The sequence below is a fragment of the Saccostrea echinata genome, unplaced genomic scaffold (assembly GCF_033153115.1).
Source record: "Saccostrea echinata isolate AGI-Se365-2 ecotype Australia unplaced genomic scaffold, CSIRO_AGI_Sech_v1 ptg000001l, whole genome shotgun sequence".
Lineage (NCBI taxonomy): Eukaryota > Metazoa > Mollusca > Bivalvia > Ostreida > Ostreidae > Saccostrea > Saccostrea echinata.
Genome location: NW_026889750.1, coordinates 44,416,993 through 44,440,464, shown reverse-complemented (window position 1 = coordinate 44,440,464; position 23,472 = coordinate 44,416,993). Strand labels below are relative to the sequence as shown.

The following is a 23,472-nucleotide window of genomic DNA, read 5'->3' as shown; positions in this document are numbered from 1 at the left end:
AATTGAACCGCATAAACGTCCTACCTTTACTGCAATGGCCTTTAAAATACCTGAAATGCTTATAAAAATTAGTGACATGAAAATATTTTTATGCTTCATTTAAAAAAATAACTCTCCACTTAATTTGATTGACAATATCGATGCACAAATGTAGAGAGATTTTAGTTGCATCACATCGTCTAAGATTGCTTTGCAATGCAATGCCTCTTAACATGGCAACTTGCGCCTTGGTCTATGGTTATCATAGATTACCTATAGTTTGAAGATATAAAGAGAGACCACTTCTAGTCGTCATATATCTATAAGTTGTATTTTCATTGAATCTGTCGAGTTTATATTTTATTTTTTCGGCAAAATTAGCTGTCAGTTTGGTACTATTTATATTATTTCTTTACGAAAAAGGAAGTAATTATCCGCATCAGATGCATGATGAAATGAACATACTAGTAAAAAAAATATACAGCTCTAAGAAAATCAATACAAATTTTGGAATTAAATTTCTTGAAATTCTTTATAGAACTATCAATCATCAACAAAATTCACCCCAAGACGGACTCGTTCCCTTGAACAGGCCCTGTTGAAGTCTACTGAATGAAAGAGAACTTTAAAAATTTGCATAATCATAAATTTCTGGTTACTCCTCTTTCATGATGTCAAGGCCATTATCTAGGTATTTTTATTACAACATATGATGATAAAAATAGGCATCATAAAAAAGTTTAAATCTTCGGCTTTAAGATATGAATAAGTCAAACACGGTGATCATTGCTGAAAGGTGTCCAAAGCAAGGTATGTGTCGGATGCATGGTGAACCCTATACTCAAAGTCTCCTTTCTATGGAGGAAATTTGGTTATAATATGACGTTAAATAGAAAAGTTATGACAAAAGTCTACGAATTTTTCGAACGACTCTCGTATGACAGGATCAAATAAGCATCTTTGCCCAAGAGCAACTTTGTTGCATAAAACATATGCAAAACTGTAGTGTCTAAAAGCGGTGTGCATATTTAATATACTTAAGTACTTGTTTCAACGTTTAATGATTTATCTGTGAACTGATGTCTGCAACAATCTTTTTCATTCCCCTGTCAGCCTTCAAAGATAATTTAGATAATGTAAATATTACTTACACTACTTATTTGTTGTTCAATGATCTCAGATTTTTATATTTTATTGTATTTTTTTTTTAATTTTGAGTGACATTTAAACTAGATAATCAACTTGGCTTCTAGTTTCCTTTCACAAAAATATTTAATTACAAAGACGTCAGTAACGCTTCCTGAATAATAAAGGGGCTTTAAAAGACAACCCCATGATTCCTTTATACACTGGTAGATTGGGTTTATATGGAAATATAAAGTTGCACAAGAATAATACACGTCACTCTTGCTGAGTAAATAGCCAATTCCGTTGCATGGATCGGGTACAAAACTTTAGATGTGCTTTGGAACCTATTGTATATTCCTTGTTTTCTCTTGTTAAAATGCTTCACTGTATTGATGCATGTTGGTAGCACTGATTGTTCAAAAGACTCTTGGGTATTTTAACATCAATTCAACGTAGCGGAATCGAGTGACAGAGGAGATTAAATGATTGGATATAAAACGTCCTTGTTGTCTACGGGTTTTCAAAATGATTTGCTTCAACATGTGATATTGTTTCTTGCTTTCACCAAAAAAGTACTGGATTGTGTATTCAGCTAAATGAATTCTTAAAAAGGTTTATTTGAAAGTGTACTTATTTTTCTTTAAGTTGATGTTTATGGTTTACTGCAAAATGAGGATTTCGTTGCTAACCATGTTCTGTTTTATTCAAAGTGTTACTCCACAAACAAACCAAAATGTACAGACTCTAATTTCCGACCTTTTTGCTAGTTACTCGTCCAAAGTCCGCCCCATTGTCAGCCAAAATCAGCCGGTCCAGCTGGACGTCAGTTTTTACTTAAGCAGTATCAATGAGGTCAACGAGGTCAAGGAGAAGCTGGTTACCACGGGATACCTTATGTTGTCATGGACAGATGAGCTGTTGAGATGGACACCCTCCGACTATAACAACACTGACACCATCTTCATTCCACAGGTAAATTAAAGCTTTTTGGTGTAGAGTTACTGTTAGAAATTGGTAAAAGTGGTTGAATAAATCAAAGAATTTCTTACTATAAACATGTATGCGGATTATTTTTAGTTAAGTTCTAACCTAGCTTGGCTGTAGGGTTCTTCATTAGTTGTTTACAGCTTATACAGACCGGCACTAAGCGAGGGAAGGGGGGTGTCCACCATTCTTTATGTTATTTTTCATACTTAGGCTACTGCTTCCCTCCCCCATTTGTTGTAGTATGTAAGAACAAATGTTATGTCATGATAAAGTACCGATGATAAGATGCTTTATCCCCGTACTCGGTTATTTTTATCTATTACATTCTAAAACATAAAGATAATGTAACTTTATTTTATTTTAGTTTCATGTAAATTAGTTGGATCAGATTGATGAAAAGATGTCTGAAAAATAAAGTTATCCTCTGAGAACATAAACCATGCCCTCAGGGTGAAAGCATTTAAAATCACCTCAAGAAACCATTTTCAATCAAGGTTGACAATGGTTTATTTTTTCGGGGTGAACCTTTTTAATGTTACCCTTTTATATATCAATTATGCAAATCATCTTTCATACAAATGTGCACGCTACATAAATTATGGAGATAACGAATAGTATTCAAGTTCAAAACAAATCGGAAGAAGAGCAAACACCGATCTCCAAAAACATCAGAGGTGGGATCAGGTGTCAAGAGAGGAGTGAACATCCCCTGTCGACCGTTCACACCCGCCGTGTGCTCCTTGTCATGATCGGGAAAAACGGAAAAATCCGTAGACGATTCAGTGTGTAAATAATGGCCTAACAATTAGTATAAAAATGTCGTCAGCATTTGACTTAATTACAGGTTGTATTTGCTGACAAGGTAGTTATATCGACCATAAAAATTGAGAAATTTTGACTTTAAACGAGACTGTTGATATCCTTGTCTCATTAACTTGTTTGTCAATAACTTACCTCTATTTAGAAATTGTTCATACGTAGAGCATGCTATTGCGTATCGAATCAACTGGGAGATAATAACACATATGCAGGTGATAAGGGTATATTGCCACGTAAGTGAGGGAAATTGACGATCGAAAATTTGAAGTCGTCACGTTTATCATAAAGCTTTGTTTTAAGGTTACCATTAAAGTATTTTTCTAGTAAAATATTCAAATATGAAACAGATGTGTCAGACTCTGTGGTATCTTTTATTTCAAGCTCACTGGGATGTATCAAGTCGACACATCAATGGAAGTAACTATTGCTAATTGATAATACTTTGTCGATATATCTAAATGTCGAGTTGAAGGCCACAACAAGAGTTTTCTTCTTCTCATTTAGAAGTTTTTTAACAAATTCTGCTTCATATGAATACAAAAATAGGTTTGCTAACAAGGGGGTGCAATTGGTACCCATGGGAATTCCGACAGATTGTTGAAAAACCTGATCTCCAAAAACTACACAGATCTCCAAAAACTACATAGATCTCCAAAAACTACTTAGATATTGTTTTAAATGCCTTTTCTCTGATGATATTTTTGCTTTCTCGAATTCAAAAAGAATAAAGGGTTGAAAAAGTACTATTGGAATGATGATGAGAAAATTGTGACCGCACACATAAAGTACAATATACACTTATCCACTGGTTGTGAGTGGGATAGCTCTTTTATCAAACCCGCGACAGGAACTATTCCCCGAGGGCTTGATGTATATAATAATTTCTGAGGGAAACATTTTAACAGAAGTATAATTAATTAATACCACGCGGAAAAAAGTATTTCTACATTCAGTACTAGATTTTGAGAGGGATTGAGGCATGCATGGTACATCTGAGAAAATAAACAAAATTAATCTTATCAATGGCTAAAGTTTAAGAACTAGTCATACAGTTTGTAATAATTTTTTTTCTTTTTTGTCTAAGGGAATAGTATTTGTATAAGTAGGTGTAATTCTATATCTGAAATATCTCTTAATGGAATAGAAACATTTCTCCTGTAACAAACTCAGACTATCCATTACATTCATAACTGTCAAAATCATTCAGGTATGCTAAATATCAGTTAATGAACTGTACAAATAATGATGTAGCCTTCCACTTACACCGATCTTCTCAGAAGAACTTTGCAAATACTTAATAAGTAGAACTGCCATTGATGAGAACAAATTGCTATAAAGCCTTTCTTGAAAGGATATTTCAAAAGAATTCTCCATTACAACATCGGGGGACTTAAGGATAAAGAAATAGGAATAAGTTGTGTGTGAATATTAATTGTCGTAATCGATATCATTGTATTGTTGATTTTTCTTTTATTTCATGTCCTTGGGGAAAAATTTGTAGAAAAATATGTATGCTTGGTAGGGATGTCAACGAATAGTCCACTATGTAATGTTTAATAGACTTTTGAGCTTGAACACTGTTCGTTATCTCCATATATTTCATATCCAAGGTAATCAATAATTGAACAAGGAGTATTTAACTGTTTAACGATATCAACCCCCCCCCCCCCCACCCTTTCCTAAATTTATTTTCATAAGCTTTAAAAAATGTTGTGCTGGCCATTTTTTTAATGCGCTTACTAAAATAAAAACTTACTTTCACAGGGCTCTACATAACCTTTTTTTTCCTACTTCTAGTACTTGTCCATTCGGACAAGTGCAGAGACATTTACTTGTCAACTTCACTTGTCCGAAAATTTAAAGATCTAATACTCTCAGCTTGACAACTATTACTGTAAACGTGGAAATTTTGACGACGTGCTAATTTTGACTATATTGACGATTTTTCTTTTCTCGTCAAAATTTCCACTCGTCAAACTTCACATCATATATATATATAGCGTCACCACAGACTTTGACTATTATAAACTTTACCACTTAATTTTCTCGGCTTTCCCCCATTAGAAATAGATCAAAGGTAATGTTCATTTTTTGGGTAAATAGTTATGAAAACATATAATCACAGTTTTAAAAGCCATTGAATCTAAACAATTGTGCCGTATACTATTAACACCCACGATCACAACATTCCAACTTTGCGTAATTATCACGCCGTGCTTGACCTACTTTATCACCCCCAGGCAATTGGTCTCGTATAATGAAAACAAAATTTATTCAATCAAATCTTATACACTGTAGATGGTTTTTACAAGCAAAATTAAATTTTATTGATGTCAACGCTAAAATGAGTTCACGAAGGAAGCCGCTGCCTTTGCTTATAATAACAGCGTGAACTTTCAGGACATATTTCGCACGAAGCGGCTTAATCGTAGAAAATCTCAAGTCTATATCAAGGCAACTAAGCCAATGTTTCCACCAGGTTTTTGGTCCTCCGGCGAAATCAAAGGGCACCGTGTAATTCATGGACTGGAGGCATGGAGTGGAGTTATGGAGTGGAGTTTGGAGTGGAGTTTGGAGTCAAATTTTGGAGTCTGATTTTTTTTATTTGATTTTTGCTATTTAGAACAAAATTCTTCAGGTGACAACTCTCTAGTCTTATTATATTCCCATGTTGCTATAAAGCACCAGCTATTGCAACGTTTAACATAACGCCTGTTACTAAAATTAGGTTACGGGTATCTTGTTGAATCGCCTTAAAATCTGCTCAAAAACAGACAAATAATGTTTCTTGCTACTTTTTTAGATGGTGTCATCCATGCCTATTTGAAACTCCGTAATCCATTTTAGATATTTTTCTGCTCCTTTGGCCTGAAGTTTCCGATTGTTTAAGCAAATATATTCTTTCTTGCAATACCCCCAAAATAAGAGTTACTGAATGTGAGCTTTACATTGATCAATCTTGGAATAAATATGAGATTTAATCTGTCTTACTGATGTATAGAATAAAGATACAAAATTCTTCAGGTGGCAACTCTTTAGTTTTATTATATTCCCATGTTGCTATTAAAAGTTATGCGTGCGTTCCTTGGAAAAGTGTAGATGAACATTTTAGTTTACATTTTAATTCAACAATCCATATCATGGAAGAAACTAGAAATATTTTCATAGGACATGAATGCCCCGTCCAGTGTATATTAGTAATGCAACATGAAAATTTGTATTAGTGTATGAAGTTTGAAGCAAATGTCTTGAATAGTTTCTTTAAAATTGAAATTGAAATCTAAAAATATTGGATATAGATGATAAATTTTCACCAAATTATGTATAAGTGCATAAGCTTACATAAAAATACCTTAAATGTTTTTTTAAACTAAGCAAAATGCAAATTAAAGAAAATTGAGGTCAAGATCACAGGAAAGCCTAAGGTTAAAAGATTTCATGCAGTTGAATATCCCTCACTAATAGGTATCAGCATATTAATTTTCATAAACATATCTTGAATGGTTTATTTAAAACTGAGGTGAACACTGATTTAAGAAAAGTGAGGTCAAGGTGAAAAAAATGTTGATGCAGTTGATAGCTATCATCAGTATGTTTTAGCATGTGAAGTTTGATGAAAATATCTTGAATTCTTTATTTAAAATTGAGCTGAACATTATTTATAAGAAAAGTGAGGTCAAGGTCAAAAGAAAGGTCAAGGTAAAAAAAAAAAATGTTAAAATCAGTATGTATCAGCGTATGAAGTTTGATTACACTATCCTGAATGATTTCCTTAAAACTGTGCTAAACACTAATTTAAGAAAAGTATGTCAAGGTCAAAGGAAAGGTCAAAGTCAAAAAATGTTTACAGAATTGAAAAGCTCTCATCAATAGCTATCAACATATGAAGTTTTATAAAAATTATCTTGAAAAATATCTTTGAAACTGAGCTTTGAACTGAGCTAAATGCAAAGCTTGACGGAAGGAAAGAAGGACGGAAGACAGACATGACAAACTCAAAATGCCCCAGCCATATTCATGGCGGGACATAAAAATATTATGAAGTAGACTAGTGGTATGCTTTTTTAAATGTTTATTTGAATTATTAAAAAATATCAATTTTGACGATTTTTCATAATAATCATTTATCAAATTTCTTAGTAATATTTATTAGAGTTTTTTCACAACCAAATTTATACTTATGAAAGACATTGTATCAGTCATATTTGAAAGCTTATGTTCTAGGATTTGAGATAATAACAAATATTCATTTAAGATATTGATGGTTAGAACAAGTCAGTCGAAGATCACATTATCTATTACCTAAATCTCAGGACTGATATTATATTAATGTTAAATTTTATTTAGACAGATCAATCTTCTGCTCCAACTCTTCGAAAAGGAATTACCCATAATTATTGTACAATGTACTTCAGTTTAATGAATAGAATACTGATGTGAATAAATGGGTCTGTTATAATTGCCTAACACTGCCTGCATGCTCTTGTATAAATAACTCTTGACAGATTATGTGGGACATACAGTGTCGTGTCTGCATCAAATTCCCGCAAATTCTTTCAGATAAGGTCGTGGGTATTAATTTCACTCTCATTGTCAAAAAGTGTGTTATCTAAAACAGTGACAGTTTATTCTATGTTTTAATCAAATTTAACTGTTACATAAATAATGATCACCATAGCTTTCAACACATAATTGGAAGGTGATAAAACCCTTTGAACTAAATTTTAGCTTTCTGTCACATCTTTGATATGTCTGCTAAAACTTTGATAGGTTTTTGACCACACAGCTGAACAATGTAGGTTAATATATTGTTACAAGGTTGTTTGTAGAATAAGATTGATGATTTTCTCTCTATATAATTTACTGTAGATTTGAAATCATCTATTTTGTATCTTAAAATGTGAATTAAAAAAAAAGATCATCAGTAATTGACATACATTTACTTAAATAATTAAATAATATTATGATACTGTAATATGAATACAATACATTGGTGACTCACAATTTTTATCAATTTAGAAGTTAATGGGAAGGAATGCACTGTGATGCTAGTTAAGGGATGATAATATTTATATAAACTCCTAAAGAACGCGATAATTTTAATGTATGCATGCTGTTCAAGTTAATTCAACACTAGATCACATACTCCAAAATTAAATGGTCATCGTTCAAAGTTTAATCAGCATCTCTGAAACTGGGTGTGAGGATTCTTGCTTTTCTGTATGAGCCAGTGCAGTCTTACATAGCTGTCACTATCAATTAGAAAACTGAAAATTTATTCAATGTTTTATAAAGATAAACTGGAGTAAAAACAATTAACACATTGCTTTCACTTGAAGTGTGATATGACCCATAGTTGATTTGTTGTTTTTGAGGGTGAAGGAGTGACAACCCAAGGAAAAGGGAGAGATATTAGTATGATAATTGCTATGTCGCTGAAGTAAGGGAGTGAGTGAACCTTTTAGTACACCATATAATAGTGGTATAAAGTGTGAAACTTATTTTAAAACTGATTATAATTTCTTTTTTTTATTTAACATGGAAGGTAATGAATAAGTGAGTGTATATACATGTACTGACACATAAATTGCTTTAAACACAGAACCTAGTAGCTCTTGACAGGTTTGTTAACACGTCAAATTAAACTGTATTAAAACAAATCAGTAAGACCGACTATATCTGTTGATTAATTGTATTCAACAGTTTCCAAATATTTATAAAGAACAGGGGTTATCTTGTCAGTATCATGTCTGTCTATTCAATACTGATGTAATTTTCTAAAGTTACAAATACTTTCTTAAGTACTTACTTAAGTTTCAGAAACTTACAAATTTTAGTTAAGTCATAGTACCTATGAATTGTCAATCTGTTTAGTACAAGACAAGAAACAGCAAACAAATGTCCAAAAAAGAATTGAAGACTTTCATAATAATGCAATTTCCTGAACATCTTTTTCCATTCATGTTTTAAAAAAAAAATATAAGACTCCAAAATTTGACTCCAAACTCCACTCCAAACTCCACTCCATAACTCCACTCCATGCCTCCAGTCCATGAATTACACGGTGCCAAATCAAAGATACATAACTCTTGATTCAATATTTCGCACACCACTTGGCTGATAAGGGTTAGTCCTTGTGCACAATTACACTAATTATAGGATGGGTTGCACGCACCCAAGACATTAATGGTTAATCTTTGTAAATGTACACTATTCGATTGAATAATTTTATTCTCTCACCCCAAAAGAGGTTTGACTGATTAGGGTTAGTTTGTCTCCCATTCAGGATGTTACAGACTTTATGTCTCAATTTTGACATCCCTAATGCTTGATAAAAATAATAAAGACCGAGGTTTCCAAAGGGACTTTGAATTGTATAATTGTTATGCATTATCTACGGTATTAATCAGGAAATTAAACTGCTTGTCGAAAATATTTTTCTATATATGCATGTTAGTGGAAAAAAAGCATCGGCCAATCATGACCAGTTGGCTGCTTGTTCCACAGTTCAAGTTGCAAAGCTCCAACAAAGTCTTAAGAGTCTATTATGCCATTCTCAATTATAATTAGAAGATATTTAAATCTTCAGCTGTTTTCACCTTACATGAGTTAAACTGAGATTATATCAAGACATAATTTAAAATGTAAATGGTGTTTGTAGAATGATATATGGAAGCCTGATCTTGTACTGAAGAATGGATTTAAGAAGTTCGAGGAGCTGGGAGGAAACTTTTACTACCTGTCAATCAATTACGAAGGGTCAGTTCTATGGTTGCCGTTCCATGTGTTTGAAAGTCGTTGTTCCATGGACATAACCCATTTCCCATTCGACACACAAAAATGTGATATCAAATTTATCACATGGAGTCATTTTGCAGATCAAATAGAAATAACAAAATCAACAAAGGGAATTCAATTTTACGAATACGAGACCAATGGTGTATGGGATATAGTCGACACATCATCGGAGATCAAGAAAGAGATGAGCGAATCCGAAGTCACATTCACCGTTAGATTACGTCGAAAGTCCCAGTATTATATATTAAATATTATTCTTCCCATCGTTTTCTTGGGTTATTTAAATATGCTAGTTTTTGTGATCCCAGTCGACGCAGGAGAAAAAATGTCATTTTGTGTGACCGTATTTTTGGCTTTTGCTGTTTTTCTCACCATTATTTCCACACTGTTGCCAACTACCTCCGACCACACTCCGATTTTAGCTATGTACCTGATCGTTCAATTAATATACGGAGTCATAGCCCTTATTATATCAGCTTTTCAGCTCCGCCTACATCATAGAGACAACGAAAACGAAATACCGCCATGTTGGGTCAAGGTCGTCCTACTTCAAAGAAAACTGAGATGTAAGAAAACAAATACGACTAAAGTCGATGCTTTGGATTCAAACTTGAACGAGAAAGAAGGATTTAACACCATGCAGCCTAACAATGGTGACCCGGAAGTGATGTGTGAATGGAAGCACGTGTCTTCTTCCATTGATTTTTTCGCTTTCTGGTCTTTTTTTATCTCCAATATTTTGATTACTATCAGCATGTTTTCAGCATCAGCAACACAGTAATTTATAGCAAACACACCAAATTGGATTTATAATATCTATATGATAACAATAAAAAATTAATCATTAAATAACGTTTTTTTAATTATGATTACATTACGCCTTCCAGTGTAATTACCCTTCAAGAACAAGGCCAAGAGGCTACAGTGGCCAGTCGTAGTGGGACCCGAAACCAGTGTCCGAGGAACTCAAATATTGTTGACAACACCAAAACAGAAGCTCGCAGCATTGGGAGGGGACTAAAGGAATATAGTCGCCATGTGGAATAAACTAGTGTTTAAATGACAGGCATTTCATTTTGATACTAATGATAGTGCTAATTGTTTGTAATACTAAGAGACTTTGTCGGAGGACATTTAGACGCAACCTCTGTACTTGCTTATTACGTTTTTATTATACTGAGTATATTGCCTTTGGAATATAACATCTTAGTTGGGGGCTAGACTTTTTATTATCTAGGCCAACCTTAGATCACACCAAATTAGGATATTTAATTGTACCGACTTGTGTATTTCTACAGGATAATTCCTGCAATATGCTCTAAAATGCCTATAAATTATAAGGAGGTACATGTACCAGGTTCAAATATGCTTGATACAGATTATTAACCACTAGTTACAGGAACTATGCAAATACATTTTACAGATTCGATGGAATAGATATTTCCATGTAATTTTAAAATCTTATTTTGAATACATCTTCCATTTTCGGAACACCTGTTAAAAAATAAGCACAGAAGAAATAGATCAAAATAAAAGTTTTCAGGATATTTAACTTTTTGGGGGGATAAGTTAAAAAGAAGTAAAGCAAACAGAAACTAGATTCATGAGTGTCAGCTCTTTTAATCCCCAGCAAAGTCCCAAGGATGATTCTTTGAAGAAAACTGATTCATCAATAAGAAAGTGTCATTCAAATTTTTTTTGTCTCCATCTCAGGATTTTTTTTTTTTGATTTCAACACATTTTGTTACCATGGCTACTAAAAAGAAATTCCTGTGAAATTCTTTCAAAATGCTCTACTTCAGTTTTGGTCCGAATTCAATAAGACTTGGTAAACAGGTATAATACATCAAGAAGTATCAGCAGTGTAAAAGGTGAAGGTAACGAACAGTGTTCTCATAAATTCAGTGAAGAATACGAATCATAGACGGAGCGAAACACGGTCCTCTGGAAACACCAGAGATAATTAAGGTACCTAGGAGGAGTAAGCAACCTCTGTTGATAGGTCACCCCCGCCGTGATGTATTGATGACGTAAATCAGTAATTTGTAGTCAAAATGGATAAAAACACTGACTTAACAATTCTTAGGAAACATTTCAGTCAAAAAAAGACTCAACGATAGGTTGTTTTTGCAAACATGGTCATTATAATGACCGTAGAATTTGGAAAATGTGCTAGCTTTAAACGAAATAATTGAAAACCTTGAAATATTGACTTTTTGTCAATAACCTGCCTTTCTTTAAAAATTGATGTATCAGAACATACATTTTAACATCGAATCAGGAGGAGACATGAACATCATTTGCAGGTGAAGGTAAGTATTGCTACATAAATAGGGTAAGTTGACGATGTTTTTCATACAGTTTAGTTATTACTTGGCTATTAAGGTCTATAGTCTGGAAAATATCCAAGTATGAAGGCAGATTTGGCAGACTCTGAGGTGTCTTTTATTTCGAGTTTACGGGGATATATCGAGTTGACATATGAATGAAAATAACTATTGTTTATTGATAAAACGTTGCAAGAGATTTCTTCTTTTCGCTTTTCGTGTTAAAAATATTCCGAATAAAATCTGCTATATAAGAATATAAAATAGTCTGGCTTATAAAGGAGCACAATTAGTGCCCCTCGAGCGCGGACTTCAAATCTTTGGAAAACTTGGTTTCGAAAAACTAGATAAATATTGTTAATGAGGAACTCAAACATCTTTTTAATATCAACTTCAGAGTACTTGTGTGTAGAATCTTCAGAGTACTTGTGTGTAGAATCTTCAGAGTACTTGTAGTGTAGAATCTTCAGAGTACTTGTATGAAGAATCAGAATGATTTTAACAAAGTAATTTTGTAGACGACCAAACAAAAGATTCAGGAGTTCCATTTTTATCGAAAAAGCAGTTGTCTATTATGTGCTTTTTGTATTATATTGCGAGGAATAATGGTATAAAGAGTTGTAGAGTCTTTTGTTTTGATGTTAATAATTTTTGAAAAGTTTTGCAATTTTAATTTTTCAAACGTTCTTTAGAATTTTTGAGAATCCACATTTGATTTGTGGGTGAATTTTTTAAAAAATGACCAAACTCGTATTTGTCAACCTGCGCTATATATACAGGCAATGGGAATAAATTTCAATGTCTCAGTATATGTCTTCAGAAAGTGTCTAAATACCTATCAAATATCTCTTGATATCTCAATTCTCAAAAAGTTCTCCAAAAATTGCCCAAAAATGATGCTAAAAATGTCAGGAGTGCAAACACTTTTTTGTGACATTTTGAAAATTCAACTTTTTTGAAGATCTGTGAAATAAATAATAATGGTTTATGTTGGAGATAAAGACTTTCCTGATAATATTCAGAGTGTTGAGCTTTAAATGTAGACTGTAGCAACTTTTATTTGACCAAGTTGTGGTCATGGCTGATGTTGAAAAAAAATTATACCATGTCAGGAGTGCAACAGAAAAACTGTAGTGTTGCATAAAAAAATCAATTTTATAAACCTGAAAGACAATTAGGTAAAAAAAAACATTCAAAGTGTAAAACAACAAGCATTCTGAGAGTATTGTATTAGTACTACTAGTCCCCTACTGGCAAATGTAATCTGGTTCCCGTTAAAAATTGAAAATGTCATAATTCCGTCAAAAATCAATGAAGCGGAACGAAATGCAAATTTGATCAATAACCCATCAAGGTCAAGTCACATATCAAAAATCAGCTCAATATCTGCAAGCATTTAGAAAAAAATTGCGGAAACCCCTGAAAAATTGAAAAGGTCGTAATTCCGTCAAAAATCATTGAAGCGGAACAAAATGCAATCCTGATCTGTAACTCATCAAGATACACACACATACCAAAAATCAGCTCAATATCTACAAGCGTTTAGAAAAAAAGTGCTGAAAACAAAGTGGGAGAGACGGACAGACAGCCAGAGGGACAGACAGAAGACAGATAGACAGACGGACGGACGGACAGACTCAGAGGAAACCTATAGTCCCCTCCGGTTTCACCAAAGGGGACTAATAACAGATATACAATTTAAAACTTAAAAAATGTTATATAAATCACAAGCAGCATTAATGAGAGTCAAGTATCTGTGCATACCCAATAATGTCAGGAGTGCAACATTTGATGTTTTGCTTCCCAGCAATTTGATTTTTATTTTGGAAAATAAAGACAACGAGCATTCTGAGAGTATTGCAATAGCAATACTAGTCCCCTATCGGCAAGTGTAATCTGGTTCCCTTTAAAAATTGAAAATGTCATAATTCTGTCAAAAATCAATGAAGCGGAATGAAATGCAAACTTGATCTTTAACTCATCAAGGTCAAGTCACATATCAAAAATCAGCTCAATATCTGCAAGCATTTAGAAAAAAAATTGCGGAAACCCCTGAAAAATTGAAAAGGTCGTAATTCCGTCAAAAATCATTGAAGCGGAACAAAATGCAATCCTGATCTGTAACTCATCAAGATACACACACATACCAAAAATCAGCTCAATATCTGCAAGCGTTTAGAAAAAAAGTGCGGAAAACCAAGTGGGAGAGACTGACAGACAGACAGAGGGACAGACACACGGACAGACAGACAGACGGACGGACAGACTCAGAGGAAACCTATAGTCTCCTCCGGTTTCACCGGTTGGGGACTAAAAAAAGAGCATTTTTACCAAATAGATTTATCAATTACATGGTCTGTCTATATTTCAGATCTATATTTCTATGGTCAGGAGTGCAACATATATAATTTTTTTTAAAGACTCAAGTTATATGATGAAAAGACTTCTATTCATGCTAAGAAATATCTTTTAATAAATTATGATCTATTTGTATAATTTTGTACTAAATCATTGACAGTTTTATTATGAAAATCCTTCTCTTTTTCAATTTTATCAATTCAGATGTGTTTTATCTTTTCTTTGAATTTTGTATGAATGTAAAAAACAAACACACTGAAAAATTGTTATAAAATTCAAGTAATTCCACCTCAACCTCACTGAAACAACGGAACAGGTTCTGGTGTAATTTTCGCTTCACAATTCTACTTTAAAGACTCCCATGCTCTTGGTCAAACAAATATGTTTGAATAACTGCTGATCTAGTATGAATAAATCTAAAGACAAAATTGATGAGTAGTATGTATCTGGTTGACCTCAGTTGCTTACAGTGTTTGTCCTGTGAAGGAAAATGTACAATAAATATATCTTATCTTCTAAGTATTTATTTAAGCTAGTTTTTTTTTTACATGAATAGAGAATAATTCTAGATATAAAACCAAGTTTAAATACTTTCATGTGTTTTAATTATGAAATCTTGTACTAGAATAAATATTGCACAATTTCGCTACCACTTGATATTGCCTACACTTTTTGTGTTCTGTGATCTTAATTTTTATTTTTACTGCAGTCAGGAATGCAACAAAACTGTTTTATATTTATCAAGGAAATATGAAGATGACGATCAGTATTCAATCTCGAAAGTCCAATGAAACGATACAAATTTGGAGCAGAGCAAACACGGACCTCAGAATGGGTTATTGTGTATAATTTTTTTTTTAACAATGTTAAATAAAATACATATATCAGATGTCAGGAGTGCAGCACAATAATGTAAAATAGGGTCATTTCAAAATCTAGTATTTTTTAAGAAAACTTGCATATCAAAATATTTTTGGCTTTGATTTAAAGAATTGACTTAAATGGACAAAAAAGTGATTTTAAGGGAATTTTCTTGTTTCATATTTCTTTCATATTTCATACTTTTTAAACCAGAATTGAAAAAATACTGTAAAATAACCAATAAAATACCAATTTTTTCCACATATGCAAGAGAAGAAACTCAATCAAGGTTTAGATTTATTCATTTATATCCCTGATACCATTTTGAAGCAAAAAAAATATTACTTCTTTATTATGTATTTTAGTCTTAAGTCTTTGAGGATGTAGTGATATTTTCTTTTTCCAAATAAAGTTTTACTGATAAAAATTCTGAAACATTTTATTTTATCCAATCGTCTATTCTATTGCAACGTACTTCAGGAATTTTAACCAGAATGCATGTACAATTTGATGATATAAGTGAGAAATATGTTATAGGTATTTCAAATTTTTTTCAAAAATTTCAATTTGATGCTCATTATTTGTGAATTCGCCCTTATACCACTTATTTAAAATATAGTAGTGCAGTTCGTAAGAAGTTTATCCTTCGCAGCAGTTAATATTTTTGGTGAAATGTAAGGATTGGGATTTTGCTGAACATTTACTTGACCTTGCTTTCTTTGATCGTAAGGGTTTTTATGAAATTTTGGAATCCAGTATAGGCACGGCATACCCAACTCACTTCCATTAACTGTAATGTTAAAGGTTTTTAAAACATTAGGATTATTTTGAAGGATTCCATCCTTTGAAAGGGAACTGTGAATATAAGCTGGGTAATGTTGTTAAATTAAAGCCTTTTCAACTGGAATTATGCATATTTTTATGAAGTCTTTCTATCTCCTTATCACTTCGACTCTTACCAGCCGATTTCCATGAAGGTCTTGTCATGGTTATTAAAACAATTCTGTGATATTCTTTAAAATACCACATCCACATTTTTGGTTTGATTTCAATAAATCTTGGTGGACATATATACTAATTCAATATGCATAACTCTGTATACATGGAATGTTAGATGTTTTTCATTTCGGTTGACATTTGCCATGGCAAACTAGAAATAATGTGAGAAATTCTTTAAAAACCTTTCTACAGTTTTAATTCTATTTCATTAATACTTGGTACACAGTATACTACACTTAGATATATAAATCTATACATCAATTTTTGGTGAACAGTGTTGTCATAATTGCTAAAAATTCTTTCTAATTCATGTCTCCTTCGGTTTGGAGGGGGGGGGGGGGCATATGTGCACCTTTAAGCTTAGACTGAGTATGCAAAATGTTTCAACAATAACCAAATAATATAAACATCTATCAACGGTCATTGAAATGTATGAAAGTACAGAGACAAAAACTTTGCTTATCAATTTATTATTTCAAGAAACCGAAATTGATGATAAATCAAAAAAATTATGGTAGCCGAAAAGATGAAAAAGTCCTGCTTTTTTCTTAACACTGCCAGTCCTATGGTTCTGACTTAAACAATAAATTTATTATATTTCCCATGATATCCGATGAGTAATTTTCAAAAGCAATTCAGGTAGACTACTTCCACTGTGAAATAGTAAACATACAACTTTTGGTGGCTGTCAGAGTTGTATGGAAGAAAACATTAAATGGGTAAGAAAAACCAAGTTTATAAAAGATTTAACATTAATAAATCTAACAACTAACAACCAAATTGTATGTTAAACGAGATGACACCAGCTTTTCCATCATCAACTTTCCTTATTTATGTAGTATCCGCTATCACTTGTGTATGGTATTTATGTCTTAAACTTATTCGATACTCTAGAACATGCCAAGAGTTCATTTTTTAAACCGGGGTAGGGGACTGACAAATTAGTTTGTGTTACATGGGTTTTAACAACCTCGTTCTCCTAAATTCTGTGATAGTTATAATGACCTTTTTAAGCAAATACAACCGGCCATTGGTTCGTATTTTGACTGACGTATTTCATACCAATTGTTAGGCCTTTGTTCATATATTAAATTTGATTATGGAATACTAGTATTCCGTCTATCTGATCAATGCATCAGTGTACTGCGGTTGTGACGGGTCAACCGGGGATGCCTTCTCCTCCTCGGCATCCCATCTTTAAAAATGTTGGGGGTCTGTATTTAAGCTATGTTCACAGATTTGTATTGTTTGTAGATTATTTTTTATCTGTTATATCTGTATCCAAATCTCGTATCACTGTTATTAAATGCGGGTGCCGTAGTTTGACAAACACATATAGAAAAAAGAATAATCATTCTTAACTGTTCTGCAGGAATAAAGCTCACTCTTATTGCGTATATTAAAAAAACAAAAACGTAAATACCAATTTTAGAAAGCGTTAGTCAATAAATCAGCAGAAAACATGAAATATGCAATGTAATTGTGCATGCGGGGAAGGTGGTTAATTTAGATTGGTCCAATGTTTCACAGAAGTCAAAAATACCACATGAAGACCAGAATACCTCACTTTAGACTTCGGCGCAGGTGAACTACAAAATTGATTTTCTAATTCTTTACTGTATTCTATTGTCAAAAGATTATAATGAGATATATAGGAGTATTTTTTTTATTAAATAAAGTTTATTAATTATCAAAGGCTTCATTATAATAAACTAGATTATCAACTCGATAAATGTTGATTTTTTCACTAGCAAGATCAATATTTGAATTTCATTAGATTAAAAGAAAAGTATAGAAAGATAAATATTGTAATTAAATCACACTTAATGAGTAATTGTTCACTTTAATAACTTTGTTTACTCTTCTTCACGAGACTCCCCTTTCTTCTATACGAATGGAGTTCAGCTCGAGTCGCAATCCGGAATCAGCAATACCAGAAGAATGAATATCAATGTTACAAAGTAAACAACAGAATCCGCTCTATTTATTGATAAATACTTTTCTGTTATATTGAGAAATTCGATCTAGATTTAAATTACAACCTGTTAGTTTTTCTTCTTAAACGTTTTGAAAATTGGCAAGTGTATGCGACTCTGTTTTTATTAAGTCTTTGAGACATTTTGTTCTCAATGAAACACATAATAATAGGAGAACAATTGACTTCAAAGTCTGTTCATAATCGTATTTCCGTTGTGGTTAATATAATATAAAGAGTACATGTGAAACTGTCTAAATTATCAATTTATTGACGTGTGGATTCAAATTTTTTTTTTGGAAAATGCAGATTTTTATGACAATTACATTCCTCGTGATTCGTTCCGTTGCGCCACAAACCAATCAAAATTTGCAGTCGTTGATTGACGACCTGTTTAGTAATTATTCGCCCAAAGTCCGTCCAGTGATTAACCAACATGATCCGCTTCCTCTTGATGTCAGTTTCTACCTAAGTAGCGTCAATGAAGTCAGCGAAGTGAAGGAGAAGTTGGTAACTACTGGATTCCTTATGTTGTCATGGATAGATGAGCTGTTGACATGGAATCCCGCAGACTATAACGAAACTGAAATGATATTTATTCCACAGGTAACTAACAGTCGGTGAAAAAGAAAAAAAAGTACTATCTTTATTTCACAGGTAACAAGATATTGAAACTAAATGTGTACTATCTTTATTGCACAGGTAACATGATTTTGAAGCTAAATATGTACTATCTTTATTGCATAGGTAACAAATATGTACCAGCTTTATTGCACAAGTAACAAGAACTTGAACCTAAGTATGTACTATCTCTATTCTATATGCCACGTATGTAGCAAAAATATACTATCGTCATTCCACATGTAGTCTAGTAGAATCTAGATCGTGTAGCAAAAAGGATGGTTCATATTTTAAGTAATTTAGAGAGTTCTTTCACAACAGTTTTTTGTGATACTAGAATGGACAACTTGCAAATAAACAGATCAGCCATAATTCCTCCATTCAGCTATAATATATACACTATACATATATCTATAATATAAAAACAAATTAAAACACTGAAAGAAGCATTCCAGTGCTTTGCATTAAAATGATCAATCTTTGAAATAAGAATTATCCACGCAATTGTTATAAAGCAATATATTTATGTGAACGTAGGCAAACACAGTTTTGTCCAACATTCTTGAAAAGTCGCAACATTGCAAATTCGTGGCTTTATTTCAAAATATACTTTTGGTCGAATGTTGACTGACATTTTTCATACAAATTGTTAGACTATTTTAAATAATATGTCCATGGATACACGGGCGCTTTCCTGATCATTATAGAGGACTCATGGTGTCTTTGATAGGTCGACAGGGGATGCTTACTCCCCCATGGCACCTACATGTAATTAGACCTGTTTCCTGCAATTCATGTTTGCCTTTCACTTCTTTAGTATTGTTTTAATCGATTATATGTTAGATCGTTGCTCGTTATCGTCACTTTCAAGATAATCATCTGATTTTTTTTTTCAACATCTTAAATGAATTCTCATTACGTTCTTCCTAATAACATTTACTTCCATTTGGTTCGAGAAAGGGAACAAGTAAACTAACCGCGGCTACATCATTTTTATACTGATTCTCTATAAGAAACTTTTCGACGTACATGTACCTGTGTTTGATTATTGATATTCTATAAATTAAGTCAAAAACGCCTTATTTACAGGTTGGACATGCATATTTTTGAATATATTCATCCTATAACTATGTCTATAATAATATATTCCCAGGAATGAAATAGATTTTAATAAGAATTTTATTAAGTCTTCATCATTTCGTATTTAGTCTTTTAAAAAAACTTTGCGAGATTTCCCTCAAAGAAGTTTTAACAGAGCTACCATGTTTTTGCAATGTATAAGAAGGACTATAACTTATTATTATCGCATTTTTTTATTATAAAATTATTTTTTTTTTATTAAAATGGTGTTTTTTCATCAGAGATAATCTAGAATTTTACTAGAATGGGAGTATTTAGAAACCACAGTTGATAAAAAAGAGTGAGCAGTTAATTTAATTAAGACTTGTAATTTACTGTAAAATACACTTTATACATCATGTATTTTTAAACTAAATTATATATCACAAAAATAAAATAAACTTTGTAGAAATATGTGCATAGGACACAAATCCCATACCTAAGGTTCATAAGTATTGTAACCTGGAAAGAAATGTACCCTGTTTCTTTGTTTAAGGTTAGGGTAAATTAGGAATAGTGAGGTCAAGGTCACAGGGAATATTAAGGACAGAAATTATGACATAAAAAATAATAGCTCTTACAATTTAGTATACGTGTATGATGGACAAATCTTGGATAGTTCTTTAAAACTTAGTCTCGAACACAATAAATAGTAAAGTGAAAGGTTGTGGGTAAAGGCATGCTAAAAATAATGGATATTGATAAGTTCTCATCAATATGCATCAGTGCATAATTTTAGACAAAAATACCTTTAATGGTTTCTTTGGAACTAAGTGAAATGCAAATAAAGAGAAGTAATGTAAAGGAAATACATTTTGGACACAGTTGAATAGTCCTCACCAATATATACCAGTATATCTGTTAAGATAAATATATCTCTAATAGTTTCTCTGAAACTGTGCCAACTGCAAAATAAGATAGTAAGGCCAAGGTCATAGTATAGGTAATAGTTTCTCTGAAACTGAGCCAACTGCAAAATAAGATAGTAAGGTCAAGGTCATAGTATAGGTAATAGTTTCTCTGAAACTGAGCCAACTGCAAAATAAGATAGTAAGGCCAAGGTCATAGTATAGGTAATAGTTTCTCTGAAACTGAGCCAAATGCAAATAAGATTGTAAGACCAAGGTCATGGTACATGTATAGGTCAAAGTATAAAAACATTAAACAGTTGAATAGTTATCATGTATATGTATCAGTATATGAAGTTTGATAAAAATATCTTGAATAGTTTCTGTGAAACTGAGTTAAATGCGCATTTAAGAAAAGTAAGATCTAGGTCAAAGGGAAGGTAATGGTCAAACAATTTGATGCCGTTGTATAACTCCTACCAATATGTACCAGCATATGGAGTTTAATAAAAATTTCCTGAATAGTTTCTTTAAAACTGACCTAACACAAATTTAAGAATAGTAATCTAAAGGTCATAGAGTAGGTAAAGATCGAAAAATTTTCCCGCAACTGAATAATTCTCACTTATATATATCAGCAGATGAAGTTTGATAAATATTCTTAAATGCTTTCTTACAAACCGAACTTAATGCACTTTTAAGAAAAAAGGAGGTCTAGACGAAAGCGAAGGTCAGGGTTTAAAAAAATGATGCAGTTGAATAGCCCTCCCAGTATAGGTTGATAGAACTATCCTTAATAGTTTCTGTGAAACTGAGTTACATGTAAACGCAAAATCAAGAAAAGTAAAACGTAAGATCAAGCTCAGTAAGGTCAAAGAGAGGATTGAATATCTCTTAACAATTTGTATCACCATATGATGTTTAATAAAAATATCTTGAACAGTTTATTTTCAAACTGACTTAGCACAAGGTGTGACAGATATGACAGAGGGGCTGAAGACGGACATGACAAAAACTATATGCCCAGGTCATACTCATGGCGGGGCATAAAAATAAATGAAAGTTTACAAATAAAACATCGATTTACGTTTTCAATTTTTGTAGACTGAAATATGGAAGCCCGATCTCGTACTTAAGAACGGATTTAAGAAGTTTGAGGAACTGGGAGGCAGCTTTTATTATTTGGCCATTTATTACACTGGCGAGGTTTCGTGGTGGCCTTACCACGTGTTCGAAAGTCGATGCTCTATGGATATCACCCATTTCCCGTTCGATACACAGACTTGTGACATTAAGTTTATAACATGGAGCCATTTCGCTGATCAAATAGAAATTTCTAAATCGGCGAAAGGAATTCAATTTTACGAATACGAGGCCAATGGAGTTTGGGATATACTTAATACGTCTTCAGAAATCAAGAAAGAACACGAGGAATCGGAAATCAAGTTTACAATTACGTTACAACGGAAGTCTCAATATTACATCATGAATATTATTCTGCCTGTTGTTTTCCTGGGATGTCTGAATATTCTTGTTTTTGTGATCCCAGTGGATGCAGGAGAAAAAATGTCCTTCTCTGTGACCGTATTTCTCTCTTTTGCTGTGTTTCTTACGATTATTTCTACACTGCTGCCTTCAAACTCTGACAATACACCCATACTAGCTATGTACTTAATCATTCAGTTAGTTTATGGAGTTATAGCCCTTGTTATTTCAGCATTGCAGCTTCGCTTACATCATAGGGACGACTCCGAGGAAATATCAGCATACTGGGTTAAAATTGTTCAATTACAAAGAAAACTAAGATGTAAAGGAACCCAGAAATTTAATGTTGTGGAAGTTAAACCTTTTGATATGAATTTGAATGAGAAAGATGGACTTAAAACTGTTGATGACCACAGTGAAGGTCACGTGGTGACATGTGGATGGAATCATGTGGCTTCTTCTATTGACTTTTTTGCTTTCTGGTCTTTTTTGGTTAGCAATGCTGTGATTGCCGCTGTCATGTTTACAGTGGCAGCTATACATTGAATGGCTCAATATTTGCAGAGTAAACTCTGCCAAAAATACTATGTAAATAATTTTCTCTACAGGACTAGGATTTTTATATCATTTCTTATTTGCATTCCTCATTTGTTTGTCAAAGAAGTCAATAGAAAAGAATGTCTGAGAACGAGATAAGTTTGAATCCAGAAATGAAACTGCATTTGAATCAGAACCTCGTTTTTCACAATAAATTCTCAAAAATAATGTTGAAATTGGCATTACAAAAAAAAATACCCGGGCCTCCCGATCACGAAGCGAGCGCCCTACCACTAGGCTACCGTGACCTCATAATAATGTTGAAATCGGTATTACTAAAAAAAAACATAAAATTAGGCTTAAGTTCCTTTTTATTCAAGTGAAAGCTGTGTAATAATTTAGAAAACAATTCAAGTCTAATGTACCATTGATAAAAATCCAACACAGGATGCTTCGTCCTGTTGTAACAGAGTATCTTATTCGATAAATTATAACCTAACAACAAAACTTTATGATAAACATGATGACTTCAGCTTTCCTATCGTCAACTTCCCTGATTTATGTAGCAATGTACCATTATTATCTGCATATGGAGTTTATGCCTCTCAGTTGATTTTTACTCAAGAGCAAG

At 32.7% G+C, this 23,472-nt stretch overlaps 2 protein-coding genes across 2 annotated transcripts; both read left to right on the top strand.

The window, feature by feature from the left end:
• The first annotated feature begins 1,797 nt into the window (after window positions 1-1,797).
• Window positions 1,798-10,758, top strand: LOC133197739 (neuronal acetylcholine receptor subunit alpha-6-like). Its single transcript, XM_061333932.1, has 3 exons — window positions 1,798-2,079; window positions 9,575-10,488; window positions 10,599-10,758. Exons 1-3 carry the CDS (start codon window positions 1,798-1,800, stop codon window positions 10,756-10,758), a joined length of 1,356 nt encoding a protein of 451 aa, XP_061189916.1.
• A 7,776-nt stretch (window positions 10,759-18,534) lies between these two features.
• Window positions 18,535-22,850, top strand: LOC133197733 (acetylcholine receptor subunit alpha-L1-like). The gene is made up of 2 exons (XM_061333917.1): window positions 18,535-18,837; window positions 21,924-22,850. Exons 1-2 carry the CDS (start codon window positions 18,535-18,537, stop codon window positions 22,848-22,850), a joined length of 1,230 nt encoding a protein of 409 aa, XP_061189901.1.
• Window positions 22,851-23,472: the final 622 nt, after the last annotated feature.

What these genes read in the sequence shown, in the direction of transcription:
- LOC133197739 (XM_061333932.1), top strand. Translation starts at nt 1,798, where the DNA reads ATGTTCTGTTTTATTCAAAGTGTTACTCCACAAACAAACCAAAATGTA. An exon ending in ACACCATCTTCATTCCACAG is followed by an intron (nt 2,080 to 9,574) that starts GTAAATTAAAGC and finishes TGGTGTTTGTAG; the next exon opens with AATGATATATGGAAGCCTGA. An exon ending in TTTTCAGCATCAGCAACACA is followed by an intron (nt 10,489 to 10,598) that starts GTAATTTATAGC and finishes TACGCCTTCCAG; the next exon opens with TGTAATTACCCTTCAAGAAC.
- LOC133197733 (XM_061333917.1), top strand. Translation starts at nt 18,535, where the DNA reads ATGCAGATTTTTATGACAATTACATTCCTCGTGATTCGTTCCGTTGCG. An exon ending in AAATGATATTTATTCCACAG is followed by an intron (nt 18,838 to 21,923) that starts GTAACTAACAGT and finishes CAATTTTTGTAG; the next exon opens with ACTGAAATATGGAAGCCCGA.